Below are 24,681 nucleotides of genomic sequence, written 5' to 3' on the forward strand. Positions count from 1 at the left end.
CCCGAATATACCAACAGCAGTTGTTCTACACTTGCTTTGTGGCATACTTTTCCGTTGCGCAGTTAAATTTCTTTTAAAATTAAAAATAGCTCTTTATATAGCATGACAAGCAAATGAAAATAACTAAAAAATAAAATTAATCTCACAAAACGGTAATTATAAATTCAAACTTTAAAAGTAACGGGCACATTAATACGTTCATTTTCCATAGACACCTCGACGAGGAGCTGCATCTGCTTTTTAAGTATTTCTCGGCTTGGAGTGCGTAGCGGCCGCACCAGGACCTCTACTTGGCCACCATCGGGTGCCACATAGCATTCGCTGGGTGTAATGTGTAGCAAACCTGGCACATTACAGTTCAACTCAATATACTGCCGTGAGCTGAAGCTATTCCTTATGAAGAGCTTGACTCCGTCTATGGCATGGCCACCGGTGGACAAATCAAGCTCTATGGCCTCCGGCTCCACTGACCAGTTGCGATCCAGCGGCTGCTGTTCAATGGCGGAAGTCGTATCTGCCTCATGCAGTTCATCAACGGGCTCCAGCATATTGCTGGGCGTCGGCGAATTAGCGGCGCACACGGTACGAAATAGCACCGTCTCCTCGGCGTCTGGCAAACACAGATGCGAAGTTTCGGCGGATTCGTCAAAGTCGCGGTTCAGGGTCAGAGCCACATCAATAATGCGCACCACCGTCACCAGATCGAGTATGAACTCAGGCGGCTCGTTCAGCATGGCCAAACTGCGAATGGATTGCTCACCTGGGAAGCGGCACAAGATGTTGTCCAGCATGGATGAGGTCAGTTGCTCCCGCTGTTCGCGAGTCATGCGCTGCACTAGGGCGCGCATGCGCTGCCGGTTGGGCTCGTCGCCGCAGAAGATTCGCATATTTGCCAGTGTCTGTACCTGCGACGTCTTCTTCAGTATGTTTTTGATGTCCTCGCGATTTGGTCGGAAGACAATTTCCACCACAGCTTCACTGTGCGGCGGCAGAATAATCTTGCTGGGACGCACCTCGAAGGCGGCATTAAGGCGCGGCTTCAAAAACACTGTCGAATCAATTGTGATGCCCGCAAAGGCTGTCAGCGGTCCCTTGTTGTAGAACTTGAAGCTGGCAGTCAGCGGGCCCGAGGCCAGCTCGCACACATTGCCGACGGTAAGGAAGCTGGCACCGACCGGCCCCTTAAGTAGTCCCTGTATAGTTATAGAGGCGTTACCACCGTAGCCATACAACGGTATTTCCATTCCCGGCTGCTGGCAATTGTTGGTGCCAAAGGGCGCATAGAACGAGAGCGCACCAATGGCTGCGCCGCTGACCGTCGGGCAGAAGGTGATGCCTATGCTACGGCATTCCATGGACTGTAGGGTAATGGAGTTTCCATCGCCGCTGACCAGCTGAAAGCCAGGTCCCTGTATGCACAGGCGAACCACCAGACGCTTGTCGGAAGTGTTCTTGATCTGCATGCACTTGCGCACATCCGTACGCAGTTTTGTGCTACCCCAGCACAGGCTCGTATGGGTCACCTTCAGGGGCAGCAGTTTTCCATCGCGATGACTGAACTCGCTGGAGTTGGAGCAGCGCGAAGTGCTGCGTGGCGCTGCGTTAATTTGGGTGCCATTGCCAACTCTGCGTAATGCATTAAAGCCACTCGTGGAGCTGGCCTCGCTGGGAGCTGGCGAGGTGTTGGCTCTGCGTGCCGCACCAGAGCCGGTTAGCAGAAGGCGACGCTCCGAGTTTGTTGTGCTGTCCAGCAGCGGCGAGGACAGACAGCTGCGCGGCGACGATAACGGCGACACATGACGCAAATTGGCGGCAGACACGCTTTGGCCCAAATTTGGTGATATGCCAAAATCACATTCACTGGACGATGGCACCGCATCGCAGCCATCCAGACGCGTGGAACAGAACGAGTTTTGATTGCTTATAGCGGGCAGAGTTAGATTGCGTTTCTTGTTAACCGGCGTCTTATCCTCGTCTGCATCCGCATCCTCATCGGTAGTGGGCAGTGGCTGTACGCCATCGCTGCTCGTTGGACTGACATTTCGTTGGGAATGTGGTGATTTGGTGCGGCGCATATGACGTCCAGGGGACTTCACCGGTGTCGAGGGCCATTCATCTATGTCGGCATCGTGATCCTGATCATAATCATCGCTAGCCGTCACCAGTATATTGGGCTGGCTTGGCATGAAGTCAGCCAGTGGGCTCAGCGGCTGGCGCTTCTTTGTTGATGCCATGCTATTCTGCAGCTGCTGAAAGTCAGTCGAATTCAAAAGCGAATCCGTAAAGCTCATTGTGTCCGTGAACTTGGTACCGGACTTGGATTTGCACAGCGTGTCGTCGCTATGCTCATTCTCCTTATCTTCGTCGTCCGGATCATAGCCATACCCACGGGCCCGCAGTCTATTGACAACATCGCCAACGGAGGTGTCCGAATTCATGTCCAGATTGCCTATTAAATCAAAACCAATTTATGATATTTATCTAGAATCACCCTTTAGGTACTTATCCACTCAAAGGAGCTTTTACTGTATCTACTTACGCAAGGCTTCATCTATGGCCGACAAGCTGAGCAGTTCCGAGCTGGTTGGCTGTTTCTTTGTTTCTGCCTGCAGTGCCTTATTAAACTTATCCTGTTGCATCTTCTTCATCAGATTGCGCTCCATCTTGGCGCTTTCGATCTTTGTATAGGTTTTGTTATCGACTTGTGGCGTTTTCTCGCCTGCACTGCTTACCGTTGTGTTGTGCTGGTCGATCAGAGCCTCGCCTGGCTGCATCTTGTCGCGACTCGCTCTGCCCACAATGAATGATAAGTTCTCCGAACGCATCTGAAAGTAGTTGCCCAGCGAAAAGTTGGGGTCTCCGGCAATAACAGAGCTGCAAAGTTGTACTGTCATAATCGTTTCTTAAACGGAGCACATTCAACTTACTTGGACCTTGACGTCTCAATTTCGGGCGTTTGCGGCGGCGCCGAAATCTTTTGCAATGCCTGTTTACTGAGCGTTGCCGCTGGCACGGCTGCAAATTCTTGCGCCCACGATATCTCGCCCATCACAAGCTGTGACTGCATCATTTCGGCTGGAGCAAAACTCTCGTCAAAGCCCTGACCCGTGGCGGAGCCGAACGAAATTCCTGAGCCACCATTAAGACTCGCATTACTCAGGTCCGCAGTGCGCGGCAAGCTACGCGAGCAACTAAAAGAATCGCTGAGACTGCTGCTGCTTGTGAATTCAGTGGCAGGCATGTGCTCCAGCCGTTTGGCAAATTGCACACGGGCCCTCTCCACAAAGGAGGACTTCAGTATGTCCGCGACGGAGATAACGCTGCTCTTTCTGGCCGATTCATTCTTACCGCCTTTGCACAACGTTGAGCGGCCCGTAATCTCGGCCGGCTCAAAGAATATGTTTGTGCCCGCGGGTGCAGGTGTCGCCATCAAAACGGAGCCACTCGAGTTGAGGTCAATGGTTTCCTCAGTGATCAGATCGGATATGTTTGTGCTGTTTTCGCCACGACTAGACGCAATACTACCACGATTTCTGGCTGCAAAACGATGTATGGAATATATTGTGCCTCAATTAATGGTGAGCGAGCACTTACGCTTAACCTTGTCGCCTCCTGGAGCAGCATAATTCCTCTCCTCAAATGCATAGCTGGAGCGTGGACGTGGTTTTTCCAGCGTCTCCATTGCCTTAAGTCGTCCCGCCTAAATTTTAAAGCGCGCGTTTTTTTTTTTTGTTTGCTTTCCTCAAATATAATTGACTTGCTTACCCTGAGTCGCTCCTGGATGTTCAGTGATTCCCTGCTCGTATTTGCACTGCCGCTCTTACTCATGCCGGACATGTCCCCAAAAACTAAACATTTAAAATAAGATATAGTTGGAGCAGCTGTTCCATTTGCACAATATTTACCTCTGAGGTTCTCCATGCTAAGTATGCCCAAGGAGTTTTGATCTCTCTGACTGTTACCGCTATGGTTCCTAGCACTTTTATCCATTTAACGCACAACAATAACAAACAATTAAAACACAAAACAATCAATTTTGGTAAGTAATAAGAAAACGCGCGTCGTTAGCGTTCAAAATGGTGCTCGTGACTCACGAACTGAACGAACACAGAACTGGTCACACTTTTCGATGTTTTTTTTTTTTTTTTGTATCGTTTTTTTCAGTATAATAATATCGAAGCTATGTTAAGAACTTTTGTTTTTAATTTAAAGCTATTTAACAAAGTAGGCAGGTCAATATATGTATCACATGCCAAAATTAACAATATATCTATTGAGTGTGAATATTGTCAGACTTTAAACAAATCAAAACTGCATATATTATATATTTGTTGTAGCCCTGTCAGTTTGAAAACGTGGTGCTGTTGTGCTTTTCAGCCCTAGCCCACCACACCACACTTTTTCGCAAATATTCGCCAACAGTCGTTTCGGGCTCGTGCTTCGGCGGCATATTAAATAAGTGCTCCTTGGATTTTTGCTGTGCGAGGCCAATTGATTTTGAACAGCATTAAAAAATGGACGCTGTGTTGGACCAAATCATCGCCGGCTTATTGTGTACGGACACTGAACGCATACGTCAGGTAAGCTACCGGCATATTAATTGCACACACAAACGACTCCTTTTAACCAGAAAAAAATATGCCGACGCCTATAAAGGCGCCCATTTGCCAAATGTCAACTGTCTCCATTTTGCTTTTAAAGTACTTTATGCACCTTGGCACGTGTGTATACAATGGAATTGGCGATAAAATTCCCTTAGTTATTATTCGCTTAAATATGTACATATATGAAATCGTTATACCATGTGCACATTTTCATACTAGACACATTCCTACACACATATATATATATATATATTGTATATTGATACTCTGTTCGCAGAGTAAAAAATAGTATATTGCCGTTGGCATGTTTGAAAACAATATATACCACGCTTAGAATATATATGAATTTCCACGCTAAAAAGGTGTCTGACAAATCCCGCAAATATGTATGTACGAAAATTTGCCAATCAGGTTACAAGGGATAAGTGTTGCTAACTGTCGGAAAGTAGCTGAATTCAATGTTAAAAATCGCTAAAATAGTTGAATTGGCTTTCTCAGGCGCACTTTGGCGGGAAAAATGAGTTTCCTGCTAAGGATCTCTGAAATTAGCGAAAAGTAGCGGCAAAACTGCCTAAAAATAGCAAAATCGATATTTCACAGCCTTTGAATCTTGGTTTTCAGACCACAACGCCCTAAACAAAGAATTCCAGAGTAGTTCGCAGTCGGTTGCAGACGTCATTTTCTAGCGTTTATATATGCAATGTCTATGATTCAAAGCACGTTGTTTGCACATCCATATACATACACAAACACACACACATATACATATTTGCCGGCTATTAATTAATTTATGTGTAAAATCACATGTGTCTGATCTTTTATATTCTTGTTGCTAGGCGACCAATGAGCTGGGCAAGGCTTACGAAAATCCGGACACGCTGCCGGCACTATGTCAGATTGTGGTGTCACAGCGGGAGCCGCAAGTGCGCCAATTTGCCGCCGTGCTGCTGAACAAGCGGCTGCAGAAGCTGCGCAACTGGCAAATGGTCCCAGCCGAGCAGAAGGAAAGGTAAGCAACAGCAGCGCGTTATAGCGTCTAAATAGGGTTGATTCAAATTGCAATCTTTGCAGCATTAAGACCGGCATGCTGCAGGCATTGATTGCCGAAAAGGAGAAGTCGGTGAAGAATGCAATTGCCCAGTTTATTGGCTCCTTGGTGCGTCACGAGGAGGAGAAGAAAGACTCGTGGCTGACGGAACTGTTGAACTTCATCTTTAGCCGCTGCAGTGTGGATGATCCCACGGAGAGTGAGCTGGGCTCCTCGATATTTGCCACTCTTACCGATGCGGCTCCCGATCAATTTGTCAGTCACATGGACTCCATTTGCCAGATGTTTGCCGCTGTTCTTATGTCCGCAGAGGCCAAGGGTAATCTGGCCACGCCCACTGTCGCCAACATAACCATGGGCATGAGCTATCTGATGCCGTTCGTGAGCGGTCACACGAGCGCCGAGCAGACTGTGCTTAAGGTTTTGCCGCTCATCATTAAGACGGTCTTTGCCTTTGCCCAGAAAGGTGATGAGCAGGAGTTCTCTATAGTTTTCGATGTCATTGACAGCATTGCCGAGTATGTGCCAAAGCTGCTTAATAACAATGTGAAGCCTCTTATTGAATTCTGCCTCGAAACGGCCAACAATAAGCAAATCGATGACTCCATACGCGTCCAGGTGGTCACGTTTATTGGGCGTGTGGTGCGCATCAAGAAGAAGGCGATCGTCAAACAGAAGCTGCTCGAGCCCATAATATCCGTCATATTTGAGATGATGTGCTGCGAAACGGAACTGGACGATGGTAAGAAAAAGTCCTGCACGCTCTAATTGAAATTTTTATGATATGTATCTTTTCTTCCGTATGCAGATGAATTATTTACGGGCGAGAGCAGCAACAGCCCGGTTACGGCGGCCACACAAACCCTCGATTTGCTGGCCATCAATATGTCCGCGGAGCGACTGATACCGCCATTGCTGCAGCTGCTCGAGCCGGCATTGCAGAATCCGGATCCTTTGCGACGTCGTGCTGCCTTCCTTTGCATTGCTGTCATCGCCGAGGGCTGCTCGGAGGCCATTTGCTCCAAGTATTTGGAAGTCATGTTGAATATCGTCAAGAGCGGCATTGCCGACAATTCGCCAATTGTGCGCATTGCCAGCTTCTTTGCGCTGGGCCAGTTTTCCGAGCATCTGCAGCCGGAAATATCGAAGTTCGCACCACAGATTCTGCCCGTGCTATTTGATTTTCTGCAGCAGCTGGTGATTGAGCTGAAGGTAAGCTACCCGCGGCATATGTCTATTATAATCTACATGATAATTATCTTATTTTGTTTGTGCTGCGTCCAAAAGGCTGAGCAAAACGGCAACGAGCCGAATCCCGTACCCGGCAAAGATACCATTCAGTACATAAATCAGCTCCAAATTAAACGAAAATCAGTTCTCACCAAATACAGGGTGCTTTTCTCTCAATTCAAATTCCTAGCTCTTAATCAATTAATCCATTTTTTTTAACACTTCATCTCACTGTAAATGTGTTTTGCCTGTTGTGGAATTGTTTTTTGTACTCTTGCAGAGGGTAATGTAATCTCTGCTCCCATAGAGTAGTATATATATTTTTGATCAGTGATATTGTATGCTCTTTTTGTATATTTTTATGCAAAATAGGTTTTTGGTTCTTAAGTTTGCTTTTCATACGCATATGTAAATCCGGTCTCATGTTGAAGTCTTTAAGCCTATGTCTGCAAGGGTATTTTCTCTTCGGCAACCCGAAGATAAGTAACTGTTGTAACTTGTTCATATTGTTTCTCGTATTGCCGCAACTTAATATTGTAGTTGAGGATATAGAAAAGTTCATTTCCAAACACTTTGCCAGCGTGCTTATTCCCTTATATGAAAGATGCTTGGGTTAGTTGATATTAATTCCAATTACATGCGTTGTAAAACTCAAAATATCAATTGAGCATCAGGTATCAGAGATTAAGGACGCAAGTATTTATGGACAGCACTAATTTTGAAGCATGCTCTCACACCCCAGCACACAAGTAGACTGTAATCAAGCTTATTCGGCTATATCTTTTATTTGCACGATTTTGCAGAGTGGCAATCCGGAACCGAAGCACACTGATCGCATGTTTTACGCTTTGGAAACGTACTGCCAGAATCTGGAAGAGGATATTGTGCCACATTTGCCTCTATTGATGAATCGGTAAGATATAGATGACTGGATGCCATTTAAGTTTCCTTGTTAATTTCATATTCTTGCAGTCTTTTCGATACGCTGGATCCCCAGAATTCGGTGCATCTGCGTGTGCTGGCCCTGTCGGCTATCTCGGCGACAGCTTTGGCTGCTAAGGAGCATTTGATGCCATATTTTCCCAAAATTGTTGAAATACTGCAGAATTATTTGGTTAAGGAATGCGCCGAAGACATGAAGGAGCTGCGCAACGAGGCTATCGATACGCTGGCTTCCATAACACGTGTTGTGGGCAAAGATAACTTTATACCGCTGGCCAATGATACGATGGCCTACTGCCTTATGATGTTGGATGAGGGGCCCAATGATCCGGACTTTAGACGCGCGATCTACAATCTAATGGGTGCCCTGTCCATTGTGGTTAACGAGAGCATGTCCACGGTCTTTCCCAAAATCATTGATCGCCTTATCGAATCGGTTATATCTACGGATGATATGCTTCCCAATGAGGATGACGCTGCTGGTAACAATTTGTTCCCCGAAGAGCCGGCCACTGAAAATGACATTGATCTGGATAACACAGACGACGAGGATGACGATGATGATGATGGTTATCAGGTGGAGAATGACTTTGTCTATGAAAAGGAGGAGGCCATACTCGCACTCAAAGAATTTGCCGTCAACACCGGCAGCGCCTTTGCTCCATATCTGCAGATATCTTTCGAGAACGTGTACAAGGTGATTGAGCATCCCCAGGAAAATGTACGCAAGTCGGCCGTTGAGGCGATCTGCTCGTTTGTGATCGCACTTCACAAAATGGGCGATGGTGAGGGTGTTAAGCGCGCCTGCTTGATTATCATGCCTAAATTCGCCCATATGATCCGCAACGATGAGGAACAGAGCGTGGTCATACATTTGCTTGATATGCTGAGCGAACTGTTCATTGAAGTGAAGACCACTGCGGTGCCCACGCAGGAAATTGCCGACTTAATCTTTGCTTGCATCAAGGATGTCCTTAACAATAAAATGGCTTGCCAGTTTAATGAGCCAACCGGCGGCGGTGACGAGGATGATGCCGAGGACAGTGAATTTGACGAATTGCTTTTGGAGAATGCTGGCAATCTGTTGCCAGCCTTTGGCAAAGCCCTAGCACCAGATGTATTCTCCATGTACTTTGGACGCGTCTATCAGTACTACTTAAACAAGCTGGTATGTCGCGGATCATCCAAATATATATCCATATCGAAATCAAATTAACATATCCTTTCGATTGCTTTGCAGAACAAGGCCAAGCGAAATGATTTGAGCGAGCAGCGCACTTTTGTATATGGCGCTCTGGCCGACTCTTTCCAATCGCTGGGCAACTGTGTTGTCACCTATTTTGATACTCTGTGCCCCATTTTCGTCGAGGGCGTAAATGATCCCGAACCAAAGGCGCGCCAGAATTGCTATTTCGGACTGGGCGAGCTAGTTTTGTGCGCCGAGGAAAAATCTTTTGAGTGAGTGGCCCCACAAAAGAGATGCCACGCATTTAGATATTAACGAATCTGCATTTTTATCAGTTCCTTCCAGGTCATTCTGCAAGCCCTTTCGGGTGCCATTGCTTCGGAGACAAATGCCCCAGCTCTGGACAATATTTGCGGTGCCGTTTCCCGTCTGATCGTGACCAATCATAATATTGTGCCTTTGGCGCAGGTGTTGCCTGTTTTACTCTCGCATTTGCCACTGCGCGAGGATACGGACGAGAACGACATGGTGCACAAAGCATTCCGTGTGCTTTACATGCATGCACGTCCGACTATTATTGACTACCTTGAACAGATTCTGAAAATCACCATAGACGTATTATACAAGGAGCAAATGCCCGACGGAGATAGCAAGATCAGCGCGCTTGCCTTCCTTGCGGAAATACGTGAACAGTATCCAGATCAGTTCAACAACGTGGCCAACTCGAGTCAAGAGGTCTTCAACTATCTCCAGACTCTGTAAAACTACAGACCCTCAAATTGATAATCATTTGGACGTAACCAATTAGTTATCCCAGTTATCCACATACATATATGCCGTCACATTTGTTTTTTAAAAGAATGGAGATGCTTGCGGGCGACAAAGCGCAAGCAAAGCTTGATGAATTCCAATGCACTCAGAAAAAGAAATTAATATATATATTTTAAATGGTTTCCTAGCGAAAAGGACAATTGTCTTAACTTGTTATTGCGCAAAAACGTGAATGTATGAATAGCGAATAGTCTGAAATAAATATACGAAAAATAAACACTAACACAACAGTGAAAGCATTTAATAATAATTATTCCTGGTGGTGCTAGATAGTTAAGACTCGCTACATATATCTAGGTGGATGGTGGATTATCTTTAAATCTGACCAAATCTTTAAAGGGGAGTTATCTGACATAGTTGGCCGAGATATCAACTCGGCTAGAATGTGCACACCTAATGGAATTAGCTTCTCTTTCGTGACGAGACCCAAAGGCAGAAAAATGCTACTTCTTCAGTTGTAAAAACTTATTAATATCTATTATTATATATAAGTACCTGGTATTAGTTATGTTAACCGTTGCTACCAATGCGCATTCCGCTTGGCAACCACCTCGCCGACAATATCGGCGTGATTGGCGTGCAATTTGAGATTCGCATTGACATCGGTCCAGCGCACATTTGTGGCGTCATCGCCGGCCTCCAGCTGCAGCTGACCAACCTTGGTGCCGTCTTCATCATGGAAGTTGAGAGCTGTTGTCTCCATCCAGGCATTGTCCGTGTTACGAAAATCGTCCACGTAGCCGCTGTACACATGCACGCCGCCCTGCTTGAAGAACTCCTCCACCATGTGGCCCTTGTCGTCGAAATTGAGCGCCTCCTCGGTAAATTCGCGTTTCAATGTGACGCTTACGTTCTCGCCGGGATCAACCATGCCGCCAGGAATTGCCCACAGTTTGTTGTCCGAGCGCTGTATGGCCACCATCTGAAGAATGTTTCTTTAAGATGCCAAGCCAAAAGTTAGAGAGGTGCCTTTGATATCGTCACTTAACCTGCACGTACTTGCCGCTATCTTTGTGGCGCACAATTTCACCCTTTTCATTCCGTTTCCAGCGCGTGACTATTGGATCCGCCGCATGATTGGGACCCCAGCGTCCCAACAAGCCGCGGCCACAGAGTCCAGTGCGTCCAATTGGATTTTGCGGCAGGCCATCTTTAATCTGATATTCACCATGGAAGGAAACGCGATTAACCAGACCGTCATTGTGGTTCCAGTGCGGCACATTCGCCTCATTTGGCAACGGCGCATCCGCCCAGCTCTGGCCTCCGATGTGCGGGGCGGTGTAGCAGGGCGGGCAGTACTCCTCATAGTTAACTGTCCAAAACACAACAGCGTCCGGCACCGGAAAGCGCTGAACACTGCTGCGTGGATACACATTGTTGCGGCACATTATATGCCGAAATAAACCAGGCTTCACAATTGCCGCCAGCATTTTCTTATTGGCGAAAATAAGGGAAACTTGTAGACAAATCAACAGAAGTACCGGTATAAACAATATACTTTTCATTGGGCGAATATGTGCAACAATACGCACACTCTGAAGAAACTAAATGCTAAACAGCTGATGGCCCGTTTTGCCAGGGCTGCACAGTATGGCAAGAAAAAGAGAGACACAAATACATACATAAAAACATATTCATATACTCACACACCTATGTTTTGCATGCATGTATGCGTGTGTACACACATGCAAGCAAGGCATTGTTGAAGCCGCCTCCTCCTTCTCCACCTATGTTAAAACGGCTCTTCCAGGCTCTGGCTCTTCCATGAGAATCGCGTATTTAACGTATTAACGTTTCTTTTAAACTTTTAAGCGCAACACGAAGTAAATTTGGTGTGAATTTGGTATAAAACATTACTGCAAACACACATACATGTATATGAAGATGTGTACAATATCGTATACGTATGTATGCTCACACACATATATACTTCCATTTTATCCGAAAAATGTACTTTATAAGATTGTTTATAGAATTTCTTAATATAATAATTTGTATATATGTAATATAATGTACAAAATGAAACATACATCAGCAAACGTTAATGTCCCTTTAAACATTATTTGCATCCATTTAACTTATTTTTGTTAACAATTACACGATACATAATACAAGCTCGCTTTACATATTTCTTAGACAAGGCAGCGTTTAGGACATTATTTTGAATTTATCTTTTAGATTTGTTTTATTTATAGAGTTACAACAAATTTAAGTTGAACATAATGTGTGAATGCAGTTTTTTTTTAACCCTTGACCTTAGTGTTTTTAATCCTTGCGCAGTTGCAGCTTTCGCTCCTCAACACCATCCTTGGTGATGATATTTATTAGCACCGAGTCACCGGTGTATATATCACGTTCAGCGGCCGATATGAAGGTATCGGAGGCAACAGCCACCGCGCGCTCCTTGGTGAGTGGCGGCAATTGATCGGCGGGCAAGTTTTGGTTCTTGTAGCCGATCTGGTTGTCCAACACTGGCTGCAGCAGGGCTCCCGCAGTGCCGCCGGCACGGTAAGTTGCGCGCTCGCAATGGCCAATGGGATCGTATGAGTAGACGGCGCCCTTGCCATCCTTGTCCAAACCGGCCAAAATGTTCGACACATAGTATGGGAAGAAACGGCGGTTATACATGACAATCGAGAGCATTTGTGCCACCGCATCAGTCGACATGGTTTTCATGTGGGTGTGCTCGTACATCTGCATGCGCACCTTGACCAGCCCTGTTAGCGAGAGGGTGTCGCACCAGCAGCCAGTAGAGCCCAATACCGTTTTCGGCGACATCTTGAAGAGTTTGCTCTGATCGCGCGAATGGATGCTGTATCCACTGCTCAAGCGTGTATCGGCGGCAATAACCACAAAGTCTTCTCCAGCAATGGCAACAATGGAGCTACAAGGCATTTCGTATGTTGGTTGAGTTTTCACAAAACACGCATTTGGACACTCACCCGCCATTGGACTCGTAGGGGGAAAAGTCCACATGCTGCACTCCGGGCACTTTATAATCCGGGAATTGTTCGACACCAAGACAATTCATATTTTTGCTTTTGTTAAATTTCCAAGATGAGAAGGCTGCCCGAAATGATTTGCAAGTTTCGTCTAGCGGCGTTTCACACAATTAGAGATGTTCACATATGGACGATATATCGATATTTTCCAAAGCAGCTCGATGCAAATCGAGCAAATATCGTTTGAATCGATTACAACGATAGTTCTTATTGGATCGGAATTCATATGAATGTAGGGCATTTATTTAAACAATTTGAACAATCTTTGGGCGTAAATGTTGTGCATATTTTATTTAAGCTAGGGCCTCCACGCTCGCTATGCGCTCCCTACGCAGCTCACCGCGGTTCTGTTGCACTAGTTCCTTGACATCGTAAAACCATTTGCCTATAATTTACATATTATTAGTTTAAGGGGTTTATGTTTGCCTTTAGAAATTGTTGTTACCAATGTTTGTATTCTGTAGGCTGTCCTTGAATGTCTGACAACCTTCCATGCTGCTCAGCACGCCAAACACTGACAGATCCGATAGTCCCGGCTGCTTGCCGCCCATGAACTTCGTGTTTCGTTTCTTAAGCTCCGCCGTCCACTTGCCCAGAGCATCATACATATGAGATCGAACATCGTCGGTGAGCTCGTGTCGTCGCTTCAATATCTTGGCTATGACCCACATGGCTGTCGCACCGCCGTAGACCATCAGGTTGCGCTCCCACTTGGGGAAATAGACATCCCATTCGCCTGCCTGTGAGAACCACTCAAATGTCTCCAGCGCCTCGCCAAGCGTCTGGTAGCAATTTGGAGATATGAGATGCACTAGATGATTGTCGGCCCAGGTCCTCCATTTGCGCTCGTTTCTACAAACGCACTTATTATCAATTGATTCAAGAACTAGAACAGAGCCTGCACTTACTCTTCAATTTCTTTGGTCATGTTCTTTGGTGTGCGATCCTGGTACATGAGGAAGTATTTGTTCAATATATCCTGCCGCTTCTTGCCATCGTCATCAAAGAAGGAAACATGCGGGTAGAACTGCGCCAAGTCACCCACATCGGTACGCTTATCGTGCAGACTGCTGGCCACCAGTGAAATGATGGCACTGGAGTCCGTCATCTGTACATATTGGCCATCCTGCTGACGTATCAGCACCATGGGCACCTTCTTAACCGATGACCAGCGGATATCCTGGCGCAGCACAGCGTCAACTTCCACCACCGAGTAGGATACGCCCATGTAGTCCAGATAGGCACGAACTTTGCAACAAAATGGACATGTCTGGAACTGAAAGAGCACTATGTCCAGCCCTGAGGTATCCTTAGGATTAATATAGCGCTTTGTTATGCGAACGCCGGCTGGCAGCGATCCGATGACTTTTGGCGGCGTGCGCTCGTGCTCCTTGTGCGAATCCTTGTCGCTAATCCTCGAGTAAATTGTGTAGGTGGATCCAGCGACGGCGCCAATACACGCGCCCAACAATGTCAGCTTCAGTGTGCCGGCGGGTTTGGTGTTTTTGACAATGTTGCTCTCATTTAAGGCCTTCGAGAACTGGCGCCGAGCATATGTAAATTCCTGTGATTTTCTCGCAAAAAGTCGCAGGTTTTGGCTGGTCAGGGGCAGCGGACGCGCGGCAGTAAGTGCAGTGGCCAAACGGAAGCACGACATACTTGTGTCAGCTTTAAGTTACTTAAATTAAAACGAATTATGCAAAACCGACTAAAGTCATCCGTCGCAACAAGAAAATTTCTGCTTCCTCTTCTATTTGTGACAATCGCCTCAGCTGTTTGTGCACGCTTCACCCTGTGTGGTGCGCATTAAAAAGGTTTTACAAATGGCATAATGCAAAATTGCATATTTGTGTTGGTTTTTAAGTACGTTAATAAAAAACGATTTGTTTAGAACCTATTGAAATCAATAGCCGCAACAAGCTATTTCTAGCTTCTTCTCTTTGTAACAATCGCCTCAGCTGTTTGTACACGCATCACCCTGTGTGCACTGCATACATGTTTTTGCAAATGTCACAACATAATTGCAACTCCCTGCTTCTTCTATTTGTGACAATCGCCTCAGCTGTCTGGGCATGCATCACCCTGTGTGCGCCGCATACACAAAACCATAAACAAAGTCAATATTGAGTTTTTACACAAGAAATATGTCTACTGATAATATAGGTGTAGCTGCTGCTAATCTGGATAAATACGGCGAGGAGGATTTCTTTGGCCTACTAGTACGCTACGGACTCTTCGTTGGCGCCATATTTCAGTTCGTTTGCATAACCGCTGCAGTTCTGATGAGTGGCAGCGATTCCCAGGACACGATCGAGGATGAGGCACGGCTTAGCGATGAGCCTGCGCCGGGCAGCGGCAATGTGGCGCGACGTCTGCACAAAATACGTAAGCTGGAGAAGAAAAAGCGGCGCTAGCTGCATTGCTACTTTATACCAATGCATTTACAAAGTAATCCCTAATTAGTCCTAAGTTTGAGTGTACTTATAATAAAACTAACTTATTTGGCTGTACGTAAACGAGCTCCTTATTTGGCAGCTGCAGCGCTGTCTCCGGCTTCAGGTCGAAGTAAAGCTCTAGCGTGGCGCCCACGCTCGGCGCCATGCTGGGCGAGAGTATTATGTTAAATATGCCTTTATCCTCCGCTTCGTTCTGTACGCGTGCCATGTGACAGCCAAAGGATTCGCTTATGCTCAGCACACGCACGCGTTGTCCCGAGCTAATGCCCAGCCGCTGGTTGTGCGCTAGACTCCGGCGATCCATGCGCTCCCTCAACATCATTCGCTTGAATTCATATAAATGGCCACCTTTGATGCAGCGCTGCTTCTTTTTGGCCACTTTTCTGCAGCTGTTCGGCATTTGCTGCGTGTCAATCATGGTCTCCAGATTAGCCTCTATGGATGTGTTTAGCGTGCACTCCAGCAGCGATTCATTCATAGCTTCCTGATTGCTTGTCGATGCCCGAAGCACGCCCTGACGATCCCGTTTTAATGCCGTAAGTGTCTGCCTGAAGCTGTGCCAAGCTGCTCGGCAGCTGGCTGGAGCATCGCCAGGAATGCTCGTGGAACAGTTGGCCATATCAAATGAATTAGTTGGTAATGTTGGAGACGGGGATTTGACACTTACGGACAGCGACAAGGGCTGGAACTTATTTTGTGGTGTCAATGGCTGCGGCTTGTGGTCGCTGCTGTATCTCTTAAGATTGGCAGCCCACTTTCGGTTCTCCTGGTCCAAACGATCTTGACTATTAGGGTCCTCCTCGCTGCTTGTATCGGAAATATCGAACTCGTCCGTTTTTGTACGCTTCTGCCGCACATATTTCCTACGCACGAGTGATCTGATCCTTTGATGATTTCCACTAGCATTGTCGCTGCTGCTGCTGCCATCTCCAATAATTGTTTGATCGGCTGATTTCCGAAATCTTTTGTGCATTTTGTTAAATACAATTGTTGCTTTCGCTGTGATTGATTTTTAGGCGCCGAAATTTTAAGACAGCTGATCGGTAACCAGGGCTGCACAAATATGTCATGCCTACTTTAATGCCTTAATACCCTTTACTTCTGGGCATATTAGTTCCCTAACTATTTATCATAAGCAAGCTCCAACAATATACAAATATTATCTACATTTATGTAAGGAATGCCTTTTAGTGATGTACTATCGTTTTGCATTACTAACTGTAATACTATTGCATACGCGTATGCTTCACATAAGAAAACACGTGTTAAGAAACATGCACAAACTTGCAAGAATTTGTGCAGCCCTCGCACTTGCACATGACTCAGGAGCTTTGAACGTCTGCGGCAGCATGCCTTAACAGTTGCGGCCCCGCCCTCCTGCGCCCGTTTTCCAATCAGCATGACACATATGATGGAATTTTTTTTTTTGTTTGGCTGTTATCTTTAATTTTGGGAATAATATAAATTATAATAATATATTTATTATGCTGCTCGTAATGTTGTTGTTTTACTTCCCTTTTCTTTTTACTATGTACGTATGGATGTTTAGTGTGTAGGTGTGTGTGGGTGTGTGTTTTGGTGTGGAGTGTGTATGTGTGCGTGTGTGTGTGTGTTTTGAATGTTTTTTTCAATTATAACTATAATTATTATGCAGTATTCTGAATGAAGTTTTTAGGTGAAATTACAATTGGTTTTTCCTTCATACGTATTTAATAATAATAATTTACCGCAATTGTTAATTTCGGCGCACATTTGAAATGTTTAATGTCTAAATTGTAAGTCAAAACTCATATTATCTTCATTGTCCTGGATATAACGTTTCACAAACGCTTCAATTTCAATACAACAACTATTTAAATAGGCAAAAGAAATACACGAAAAAAAAAGTAGTGGAAATAATAATAATATACCGTTTACGCAAAGTAATAGTAACAGTAGTTATAGGTAGGTAGAGGTGTACATACATAGGTCTATATACGTCTACAGGCGCACGAGGATCGCGAACTGGAACCACAACAACAAACCGAACTCGGAACAATTTCAAAAGCGAACTAGACGGAAGCCGGAGCGAATATGCAATATGAAAGAAGAAAGTATATTCAAGTAGTGTGTGTGTGTGTGTGAGTGAGTTTCTTCTTTTTGTTGTTTTCTTGTTTAGTTAAATTCGCAACATGCTGCGGCTGCATTTACTCCTTTACGCTATTACATACATAATATAATGTGTGTACTTGTTTGTTACTACTTATGTATTTTGCTTTATCGTTATTTATCGTTATCATTTTGTTGTTTGCTTTGTCTAAATTATTGTTTAGTTACTCACAAGTGCTGTCGTCATCCGTCATCAGTCATCGGTTATCGGTCATCCGTCATCGGTTATCGTCATCGTCTTTTGTCCACAAATGTGCGTGCGTGCGTGTGTGTGTGTGTGTGTATTGGAATTGCATTTGCATTTGGTTGCGGTTAAGGTTAACCCACGCCCTGCACACACACACACACGCACACATATTGCGAATGTATGTGCTGTTGTTGTCGTTTGTCTGTTGTCCTGCTTTCGTCTTCGCTATCGTCATCCTGCCATACAGCCAAGGCCAAAATGTTCTCGTTCTTGTTCTCGTTCTCGCTGCCGCTGCCAACTAAGCCTCGGGCAGCGGCTTCAGCTCCCTTATCTGCTTGATCAGATAGGCCTTCTCATCGTTGAACTGCTCGTCCTCGGATCGATCCGTATGGAAGCTGGTCAGAAAGTCGACCAGTTTCGTTTGATTGCGCAGCAGGATGTCCAGTATCGGTTTCGGTTTGTTCGGATTCGCGACAAACACTTTGAAGACATGAAACGCCTCGAACTGTATGTTGCGCGATCGCTCCTTGAGCATGTTCATCATCAGCTTCAGGTTCTCTGGCTCCGATATATATCGCGTCATAACGGTGAAATTGTGCCTGTCCAGCAGCAGTTCACCGAGCAGCTTCAGACTCTGGCGTCGTGTCACATAGTTCTCCGAGTTCAACAATCGCTGATAATGCTGGGCAAAGAACTTGTCATAGTTGGCGTCCAGAAATTCGGCGCACAAGAGCTTGTGGCGTGTCAGCAGCTCCTTGAACGTGGAGAAGGCATCGGAGGCGATGTCAAATGTTGACACTTCCACATACCGAAAGAACTTAAAGAACTCATCCGAATGCAGCATGATCTTGGCCAGCGCCTCGTAGCGTGCGCATTCGCGCAGCATTGTGCCCGAATTGAGGGCTATCTCCGGATGCGCATCCTCATAGCCGGCCATCAGTGTAAATAATATTTCCGGTTTCGTGCATATATATTCCACTGTGGGCGAACGGGTGCCAATCTGCCGGCGCAGCACATTATTAAATATGAGCGCCACATGCTTCTTACCCTCAAAATCGATGCGATGCAGATTCTGTATTAGCAGTAACAGTAAATTACTGTTATACAGCTCCTGCGACAGCTGGGCAACCACATAGTCCGCTGGCGGTTCCGCATCGCTGCTGCCGTACAGCATATTCTTGATAGATACCAGATTTTTGCTAACATCCTCCTGCGCCTTCTCCACCTTCCGATCACCCGACTCCAGTGCGTTTATCGCCTCCTTCAGCGACTTGACCAATTCGGCAGGCGTCTTCTGTGATTTACCAAACAGTGGCATTTTAATGCTGCTTTTGCTTCTGCTGCTGTTGCTGGCTGACTTTCCTCTTGTTGTTGCTGCTGTTGCTGCTGCTGCTGGTGCTGCTGTTGTTGTCGCAATTGGTTTGCTGCTGGTGCTTGGTTTACTGCTGATTCGTTTGTCCAATTACTGGTTTGCATACACAAAACAATGCTTGGCTATATATCACAGTATAAATAATATTCTATTATTATATATTAGTTCGTCTTTTTTCCTCTATCTCTTCTTCTTTTCTTTATGAAAAAAAAGAACGAATGCCAAACAGAAATGTTATTTAACATAACAGCGACAATAACATTACCATTTGCGGTTATGTTATTCACAGCGAGCATTATTTTATACAAGCCAAGATATACCATTGTTTGTTTTATGACACAAGCACAAAATCAAAAGTGATAACATTTTTAGTCTAATATAATGTAAGTTGTTTATATCTATATATTCACGTTCTGTCGAGAGGTCCAGTAAGGTTGAAATTTAAATTCAACAGCAGCGAAAGGGCTGCGTCAATGTCACTAATTAGAGGGCTGCACTACAACACTATCGCAAACGGCGCAAATAAGCAAGTTCAGCTTCGGGCTAGTGCTGTGAAATAGTCATATCGATAAGAATTTATCGATGCATACAAGTTGAGTATTACGAAACTATCGATAGGGCGGGATTTTTACATTTAAATCAAAGCTTCCACTGTGAAATCTTAAGTAAATTAAATTGCTAACAAATTGACAACTTGAATTGGAATATGAATTTATCAACTATTTCCATATGGAGACAAAAAAGAGATATTTGTTTTGCGCTCTTAAAACTTATACAACTCAACGCATTTAGTTTTAAATATCATTTTATTTCTCCATGAAGTATTTTGCATCCTTTCATTTTTAAATAATATATATGCTCTAAGCGCATTCAAACGCACAGATGTTATAGAAGTTACAGAAATATAGTATTTATATATATATATATATATTTATATATAAATATATGTTTTGAATGCACATTGTCTTTTGTCTGTTATTGGGGGATAGATATTTTGGATAAATGTGAAATATATATATATTTTTGTTATGCACATCCATATTAATATGTATGTCAACTTTATATATGACCCGCCCTAATGTTGATCCGCAGCTATGTATATGAAATGAATATTTATTTGGTTTTTTTTTGTCGTGTGAGTTGTGTGTGTGTTTGTTTTTACGTATAAAAGTAGTTTTAAAATCCATAAAATATCAGATAATTACAATTTGTTGTTGTGTATAAGTATGTATCTAAAAAGCATTTGCCACCAATTTAATTTGTTTTTTGTTTTTTTTTTACCTTGCATTGTTCAACATAAACTAAAAAATAAGTTCATTTAGTCTTTGCAACTAACAAATACATATACATATATATATAAATATAAATCTTTCGAGTAGTCGTTAATAATAATATCTTTGGGCTTTGCTACTGTTTATAATTTATGCCAAGTAGTACACATAGATCATTTTGCATTTTGATGTATTTATGTAGGTATTACGAGTACTAAAACACGAAGAAAAGTCTAAACGTTGTAAATTGAGTTTTCGATTTAGAACGGGCAATCGTATTACATATAATGTACGCACGTATTCAATTATATATTTATATATATATATGTATCTTGTATAGGTATACTAAAAACACTTTTACCGACTAGTAAATATATATATATATGTAAAATGTATGTATATATATATGCGTGTGTGTGTGTGTGTGCAGTATAATTACTAATTTATTGAGATATTCTATGAATATATATTTCATTCATTAATTCATGCACTCAAACTGCAATCCATATGCACTTCTATGTCTTTCAATGTTTATAAAAACGAAGCTTTAGCTTGATTGAAAAAAAGGATGATAGTGGAAAAAGTTGTGTGTGAAGTGGCATTTTTTTTGTGTATATATATATATATATAATTTAGAATTAAAAAAATAGAAGACGGCGTTTAGTCGGAAAATGCCTATATAGAAGAAATTTGCTTTGCAACTCAGTTTTGAAGCCCACTCACTCGCGCTCTCTCTCTCTCTCTCCCTCTCTCTATTATTCTCCTTCACTTTCTCTCTCTCTTTCCCTGTCTCCCTGTCACGATATAAGCGGATGCATCGGATATATGACTAGATGTATGTATAATCGCTACGGCTACTAAATACTACGGTAGTCGGTACTACATGCTACCAACTACTATATATAGTATATGTATATATATATATATATTTAGTTATTAATAATTAATAATAGTTGTAGTTTCTTTTTGTTGTTGTTGTTCTTTTGTCTGTTGCCGCCTGCGCCTCTTCGCTGGGCCTTGCAGTTAGGTCTTCCTTTAGTTCAATCCATTTGTCAGTTCCAGTTCGTTGTGTGTGTTTCCGTGGGCCTCTCCGGAAGATGGGGGATGGTGGGAGCAATGTGGCTATATATATATACGTGTGTACATATATATCGTATCACTGTGGTTGCTTGCGCTTGATAAAATTGCCCTCGGCGTCCAGCCAAATGGCGGCGCCGTTGTTGTCGGCCGCACCGCTCCGCTGTGCGTCCATCCCCGTTCTTATCATTTACCTGTGCAGGGCATTCGATATCTGCTTGAGGGACTGGCCCACCTCGCCCACCAGTCGCTCGTTGTCCTGCACATTTTTGCTGCCCGCGGTGCGCAGATGCTGCGATTGCGTCTCGACGCGCGTCACCAGCTCACGAAAATGGAATTTCGAGTGCGGCGGCATCGATTCATTTTCCGCAAACACCACGCACGAGTTCTGCAATATGTTCAGCTTGTCGCTGAGCTGCAGCCACTGCGAGGCCGAAATGGCATTCACTGGATGCTTGAGTGAACCCTCCAGCAGCGTGACCAGCTCCAGTATGCTCTCCCTTGAGATTTGCGTTGAATTGATGAGGCTGTTATCAGCCCCGCCGCCGACGCCGCCACCGCTGCCCACGCCCACGCCAATGCCGGCTATTTTGGCAATGGGCGTGGCATATATAGTCAACTTGGTGGGCTTGTGCGGCACCGCGGGCTTAGTCTGGCCCGCTCCCCCGCTGTTCAGCTTGTTGTTGGCATTGCTTTGGCTTGTTGGCTGCTGCTGCTGCTGCGGATTGGCGGCGGATGAGGGTGAATTGGAGTTGGAGTTGGATTGGTACTGTAGCTGCTCGCTGCCATAGAGCGATTGCGTCATGTGCTCCGCCTGCTGGTCGGCTGCTGTCTGCTCCTCGCTGCTGCTGCCCTCGGCATCTGTGAAGATTTGCGTTGAAAGAGATGTTTTTATTGCTGTTGTTGTGGGACTTGTTGCAGCTAATTTTGTGGCAACTGCTGCGGCTGCTGCTGCTGCTGCGGCTGGCTGGGACTGTGCTGTTGTGGTTGTGCATGGAGTGCTGCTAATTGGGGGCGGTGGTGGCGGTCCCGCCGGCGGCGGTTTAATGCCAAACAGTTTGGCATTGACAACGGTCTGGGCTGCCTTTAGGCCATATTTGGGTGACAATTGGGCGGTCTGTGCCGCTTGTGGGATTGAGGTGCTCGCATAGTCGCCGCTGGCTACCGGCGGCGGCTGCTCCCAAAGTTTCTTTAAGCTATTAATACTACCTGTGCTGCGCCGCTTGCCAGCGTCTGTCACGGTGCCAGTTTCGCCGTAGCCGGCGCTGGCGGCATCCGCATCCGCATTCGAGTTGTTCACATCGATTTTGATTTCAGTCTTTTGATTTGCAGCTAACTTTTTGCCATTTCCGGTTTCATCCTTGCGCATGCTGCAATTGGCATTGGGCGAATGTTGTTGTTGTGGCTGTTGCGAAGGCTGTTGCACCTGTTGCGGCGGCTGCTGTGGCTGCTCCTTGTCCACTTTGCGCAGATGCGCCTTAAAGTCAATTATATTTGAGGGCTGCTCGGCCTTTGGCATGGGCGCATTCAGTTTCTTCGGCTCCACTTTCTTCAGCTGCGCCTTGAAGTTGTTGTTGTTGCTGCCGTTGCTGTTGCTGCTATTATTGCAGTTCCCATTGGTCAGCTTCGTCTGCTTGGGCAGATTCATGCTCTCGGCTAGCTCGGTGACAAGCTGTGCGACGGGATCAACAACCGCGGCCGGCGGTGCACTGCCATTGGCATAGCCAACGGTTGTTTCGGCCGGCTTGCCCGCCGACTTAATCTCCGTGATGAGCTTCTCTTTGAGATTCAGACTCTTCTCAGCTGGCTGGGCTGCTGCTGCTGGTGGTGGCGCCTCGGGCGGCGTGCCCAGCGAACTGCACGAGTCCGTCGATGGCTCACGTTTACGCAGCGAGACACCGAAACGGGAACTGGCCTCCTCGACACTGGGTGCCGTATTGCTGACATCGTTGCTGCTGCTGTGCTGCGCATGCAGATGCTGTTGTATGGCCTGGACGGCGCTCTCGGGCGCTGGCGGCGGCGGTGGTGGCGGCAGTGCCTCGAATTCCTCCAGCGGCGGCGGCGGAAACTCCAGATTGGCCAGCGCCGGCTGAGCAATGCCGCCGCCGCCACGTTTTGGCGAATTACTGCTGCTGCCGGCGGCGCGAAACGATGAGAAGGTCATCATGGTGCCCTCCGTGGTGGTGCGATGTCGCTGCAGCTTATTGAGACTGGCGGCTGCATTGTTCTGCATGGTCACGCCGCCCGACGAGTTGCTTCTGATCATCTGCTGTGGCTGCGCTGGCTGCGCCTGCTGCTGCTTGCTGGCCACGGGCACAGTGGGCGGTGCGCGTGTTGGCGGCGTGGCATGGCCATTAGCCGATGTCTCCGTGTTGCTGCTGCTGCTATTGCTGCTGCTGCTGTCCTCCAGGCTGTCCAGGAAGGCGCCAATGCGCGCCACCTTCGGCAAAGTGCCATACCGATTGACGACACGCTTCACATTCATCACCTCCAGAGCGCCCACGGTGATGGGATGAGCGGGCAGCACGGGTGTTCCGCCATTGCCATTGGTCGTGATACTGCCATTGCCTGGCGTCAGTGGTTCCCGGGCGGCAGCCGGATGTTGCTGGGAGCGTTTGCTCTGGCGCGTCTCCAGGCCACGATTGCCCATCACGGGCCGCTTGAAGGAGCTGTGCTGCTGCGAGGAGCGCGGTCCAATGCCAGCCGAGACGCCGCCATGCAGCGAATGCTGCATCTTGTTGGGCGGCGTGGCGGCTGCTGTCAGGCTCTGCTCCAGGCTGTCGCCGGTGGCATCTGTATCGGGATCCGCAGCCGGATCCGTTTCCGAGTCATAGCGCTGCGTCAAATTGTTGATGTCGCGCGTGAGACCTAAAAGCACAAATATCTCCATTAAACACCAGAGCTTAACATGTCAAAATCATGCGCGTGCTGGGGATCTAGGTATTGGATTAGCTTGGGAGCTGGAGTCGTGGTCGTGGCGACAAACCCATTTTTGCTCAATATTTGTCAACACCAAACAAAAGTTAAAGGCACTCTACAAACCAAATAAAAATAATCAAAGAAACCAGCAAAAACATAAAGCAAAAATTAAATTCAATTTACAAACTAAGAAACTTAATCGTATACTTAAAAATAAAACACCAAAAGCTAAATGAATATAGTTATGAGAAAGGTAACAAAAGAAAAAAAAAAATATATTTTGGGTATTTACTATGGTATCATCACAAAAAGGCACGACAGAGATTGTTCTCTACAAACTATTACTTGAATTTATGAAAATCGCATAGAAGGGCGAGATAACGGTAAGATAGAAGGCAATTGCAGCAC

The 24,681-nt window shown here is 45.7% G+C and overlaps 8 protein-coding genes across 13 annotated transcripts in view; 1 reads left to right on the top strand and 7 right to left on the bottom strand.

Annotated features, from left to right (window-relative positions):
• Positions 1–118: 118 nt before the first annotated feature.
• LOC115765818 lies at positions 119–4,130 on the bottom strand. Of its 2 annotated transcripts, XM_030709542.1 has the most exons (7): positions 3,906–4,130; positions 3,766–3,848; positions 3,595–3,700; positions 2,928–3,537; positions 2,733–2,874; positions 2,540–2,678; positions 119–2,449 (listed from the first exon to the last, which is right to left on the bottom strand). In XM_030709542.1, exons 1-7 carry the CDS (start codon positions 3,988–3,990, stop codon positions 165–167), a joined length of 3,450 nt encoding a protein of 1,149 aa, XP_030565402.1. In that variant the 5' UTR covers positions 3,991–4,130; the 3' UTR covers positions 119–164. The 2 variants fall into 2 exon arrangements, with proteins under 2 accessions (XP_030565402.1, XP_030565401.1); XM_030709541.1 differs by having other exon boundaries at positions 2,540–2,874.
• Positions 4,131–4,267: 137 nt separating this feature from the next.
• On the top strand, positions 4,268–10,077 carry LOC115765802 (importin-4). The gene is made up of 8 exons (XM_030709506.1): positions 4,268–4,580; positions 5,441–5,613; positions 5,676–6,394; positions 6,461–6,864; positions 7,686–7,795; positions 7,855–8,992; positions 9,065–9,282; positions 9,346–10,077. The coding sequence occupies exons 1-8, from the start codon at positions 4,515–4,517 to the stop codon at positions 9,770–9,772; spliced, it is 3,255 nt and encodes a 1,084-aa protein (XP_030565366.1). The 5' UTR covers positions 4,268–4,514; the 3' UTR covers positions 9,773–10,077.
• Positions 9,855–11,377, bottom strand: LOC115765803 (ADP-ribose pyrophosphatase, mitochondrial). The gene is made up of 2 exons (XM_030709507.1): positions 10,841–11,377; positions 9,855–10,776 (listed from the first exon to the last, which is right to left on the bottom strand). Exons 1-2 carry the CDS (start codon positions 11,344–11,346, stop codon positions 10,362–10,364), a joined length of 921 nt encoding a protein of 306 aa, XP_030565367.1. The 5' UTR covers positions 11,347–11,377; the 3' UTR covers positions 9,855–10,361.
• A 630-nt stretch (positions 11,378–12,007) lies between these two features.
• LOC115765830 (proteasome subunit beta type-1) lies at positions 12,008–12,953 on the bottom strand. The gene is made up of 2 exons (XM_030709554.1): positions 12,784–12,953; positions 12,008–12,725 (listed from the first exon to the last, which is right to left on the bottom strand). Exons 1-2 carry the CDS (start codon positions 12,870–12,872, stop codon positions 12,107–12,109), a joined length of 708 nt encoding a protein of 235 aa, XP_030565414.1. The 5' UTR covers positions 12,873–12,953; the 3' UTR covers positions 12,008–12,106.
• Positions 12,954–13,107: 154 nt separating this feature from the next.
• Positions 13,108–14,579, bottom strand: LOC115765827 (prostaglandin E synthase 2). Its single transcript, XM_030709551.1, has 3 exons — positions 13,752–14,579; positions 13,289–13,695; positions 13,108–13,228 (listed from the first exon to the last, which is right to left on the bottom strand). Exons 1-3 carry the CDS (start codon positions 14,498–14,500, stop codon positions 13,137–13,139), a joined length of 1,248 nt encoding a protein of 415 aa, XP_030565411.1. The 5' UTR covers positions 14,501–14,579; the 3' UTR covers positions 13,108–13,136.
• Positions 14,580–15,082: 503 nt separating this feature from the next.
• On the bottom strand, positions 15,083–16,352 carry LOC115765828. The gene is made up of 2 exons (XM_030709552.1): positions 15,341–16,352; positions 15,083–15,265 (listed from the first exon to the last, which is right to left on the bottom strand). Exons 1-2 carry the CDS (start codon positions 16,270–16,272, stop codon positions 15,172–15,174), a joined length of 1,026 nt encoding a protein of 341 aa, XP_030565412.1. The 5' UTR covers positions 16,273–16,352; the 3' UTR covers positions 15,083–15,171.
• A 1,083-nt stretch (positions 16,353–17,435) lies between these two features.
• LOC115765829 (protein Mo25) lies at positions 17,436–19,330 on the bottom strand. The gene is made up of 2 exons (XM_030709553.1): positions 19,272–19,330; positions 17,436–19,128 (listed from the first exon to the last, which is right to left on the bottom strand). Exon 2 carries the CDS (start codon positions 18,950–18,952, stop codon positions 17,933–17,935), a length of 1,020 nt encoding a protein of 339 aa, XP_030565413.1. The 5' UTR covers positions 18,953–19,128; positions 19,272–19,330; the 3' UTR covers positions 17,436–17,932.
• Positions 19,331–20,399: 1,069 nt separating this feature from the next.
• Positions 20,400–24,681, bottom strand: part of LOC115765809 (tyrosine-protein kinase Abl) — a 46,256-nt gene continuing 41,974 nt past the window's right edge. For 4 of the 5 annotated variants that reach the window (XM_030709526.1, XM_030709531.1, XM_030709525.1 and 1 more), the window contains one exon: positions 20,400–24,222. In XM_030709526.1, the coding sequence (XP_030565386.1) occupies positions 21,545–24,222 (2,678 nt within the window). In that variant the 3' untranslated portion in view covers positions 20,400–21,544. The remainder of the gene's footprint in view (positions 24,223–24,681) is intronic. The other variant, XM_030709527.1, reaches the window with a different exon arrangement.

The sequence above is a fragment of the Drosophila novamexicana genome, unplaced genomic scaffold, assembly GCF_003285875.2.
Source record: "Drosophila novamexicana strain 15010-1031.04,08,12 unplaced genomic scaffold, DnovRS2.1 tig00001058-arrow-arrow-pilon, whole genome shotgun sequence".
NCBI lineage: Eukaryota > Metazoa > Arthropoda > Insecta > Diptera > Drosophilidae > Drosophila > Drosophila novamexicana.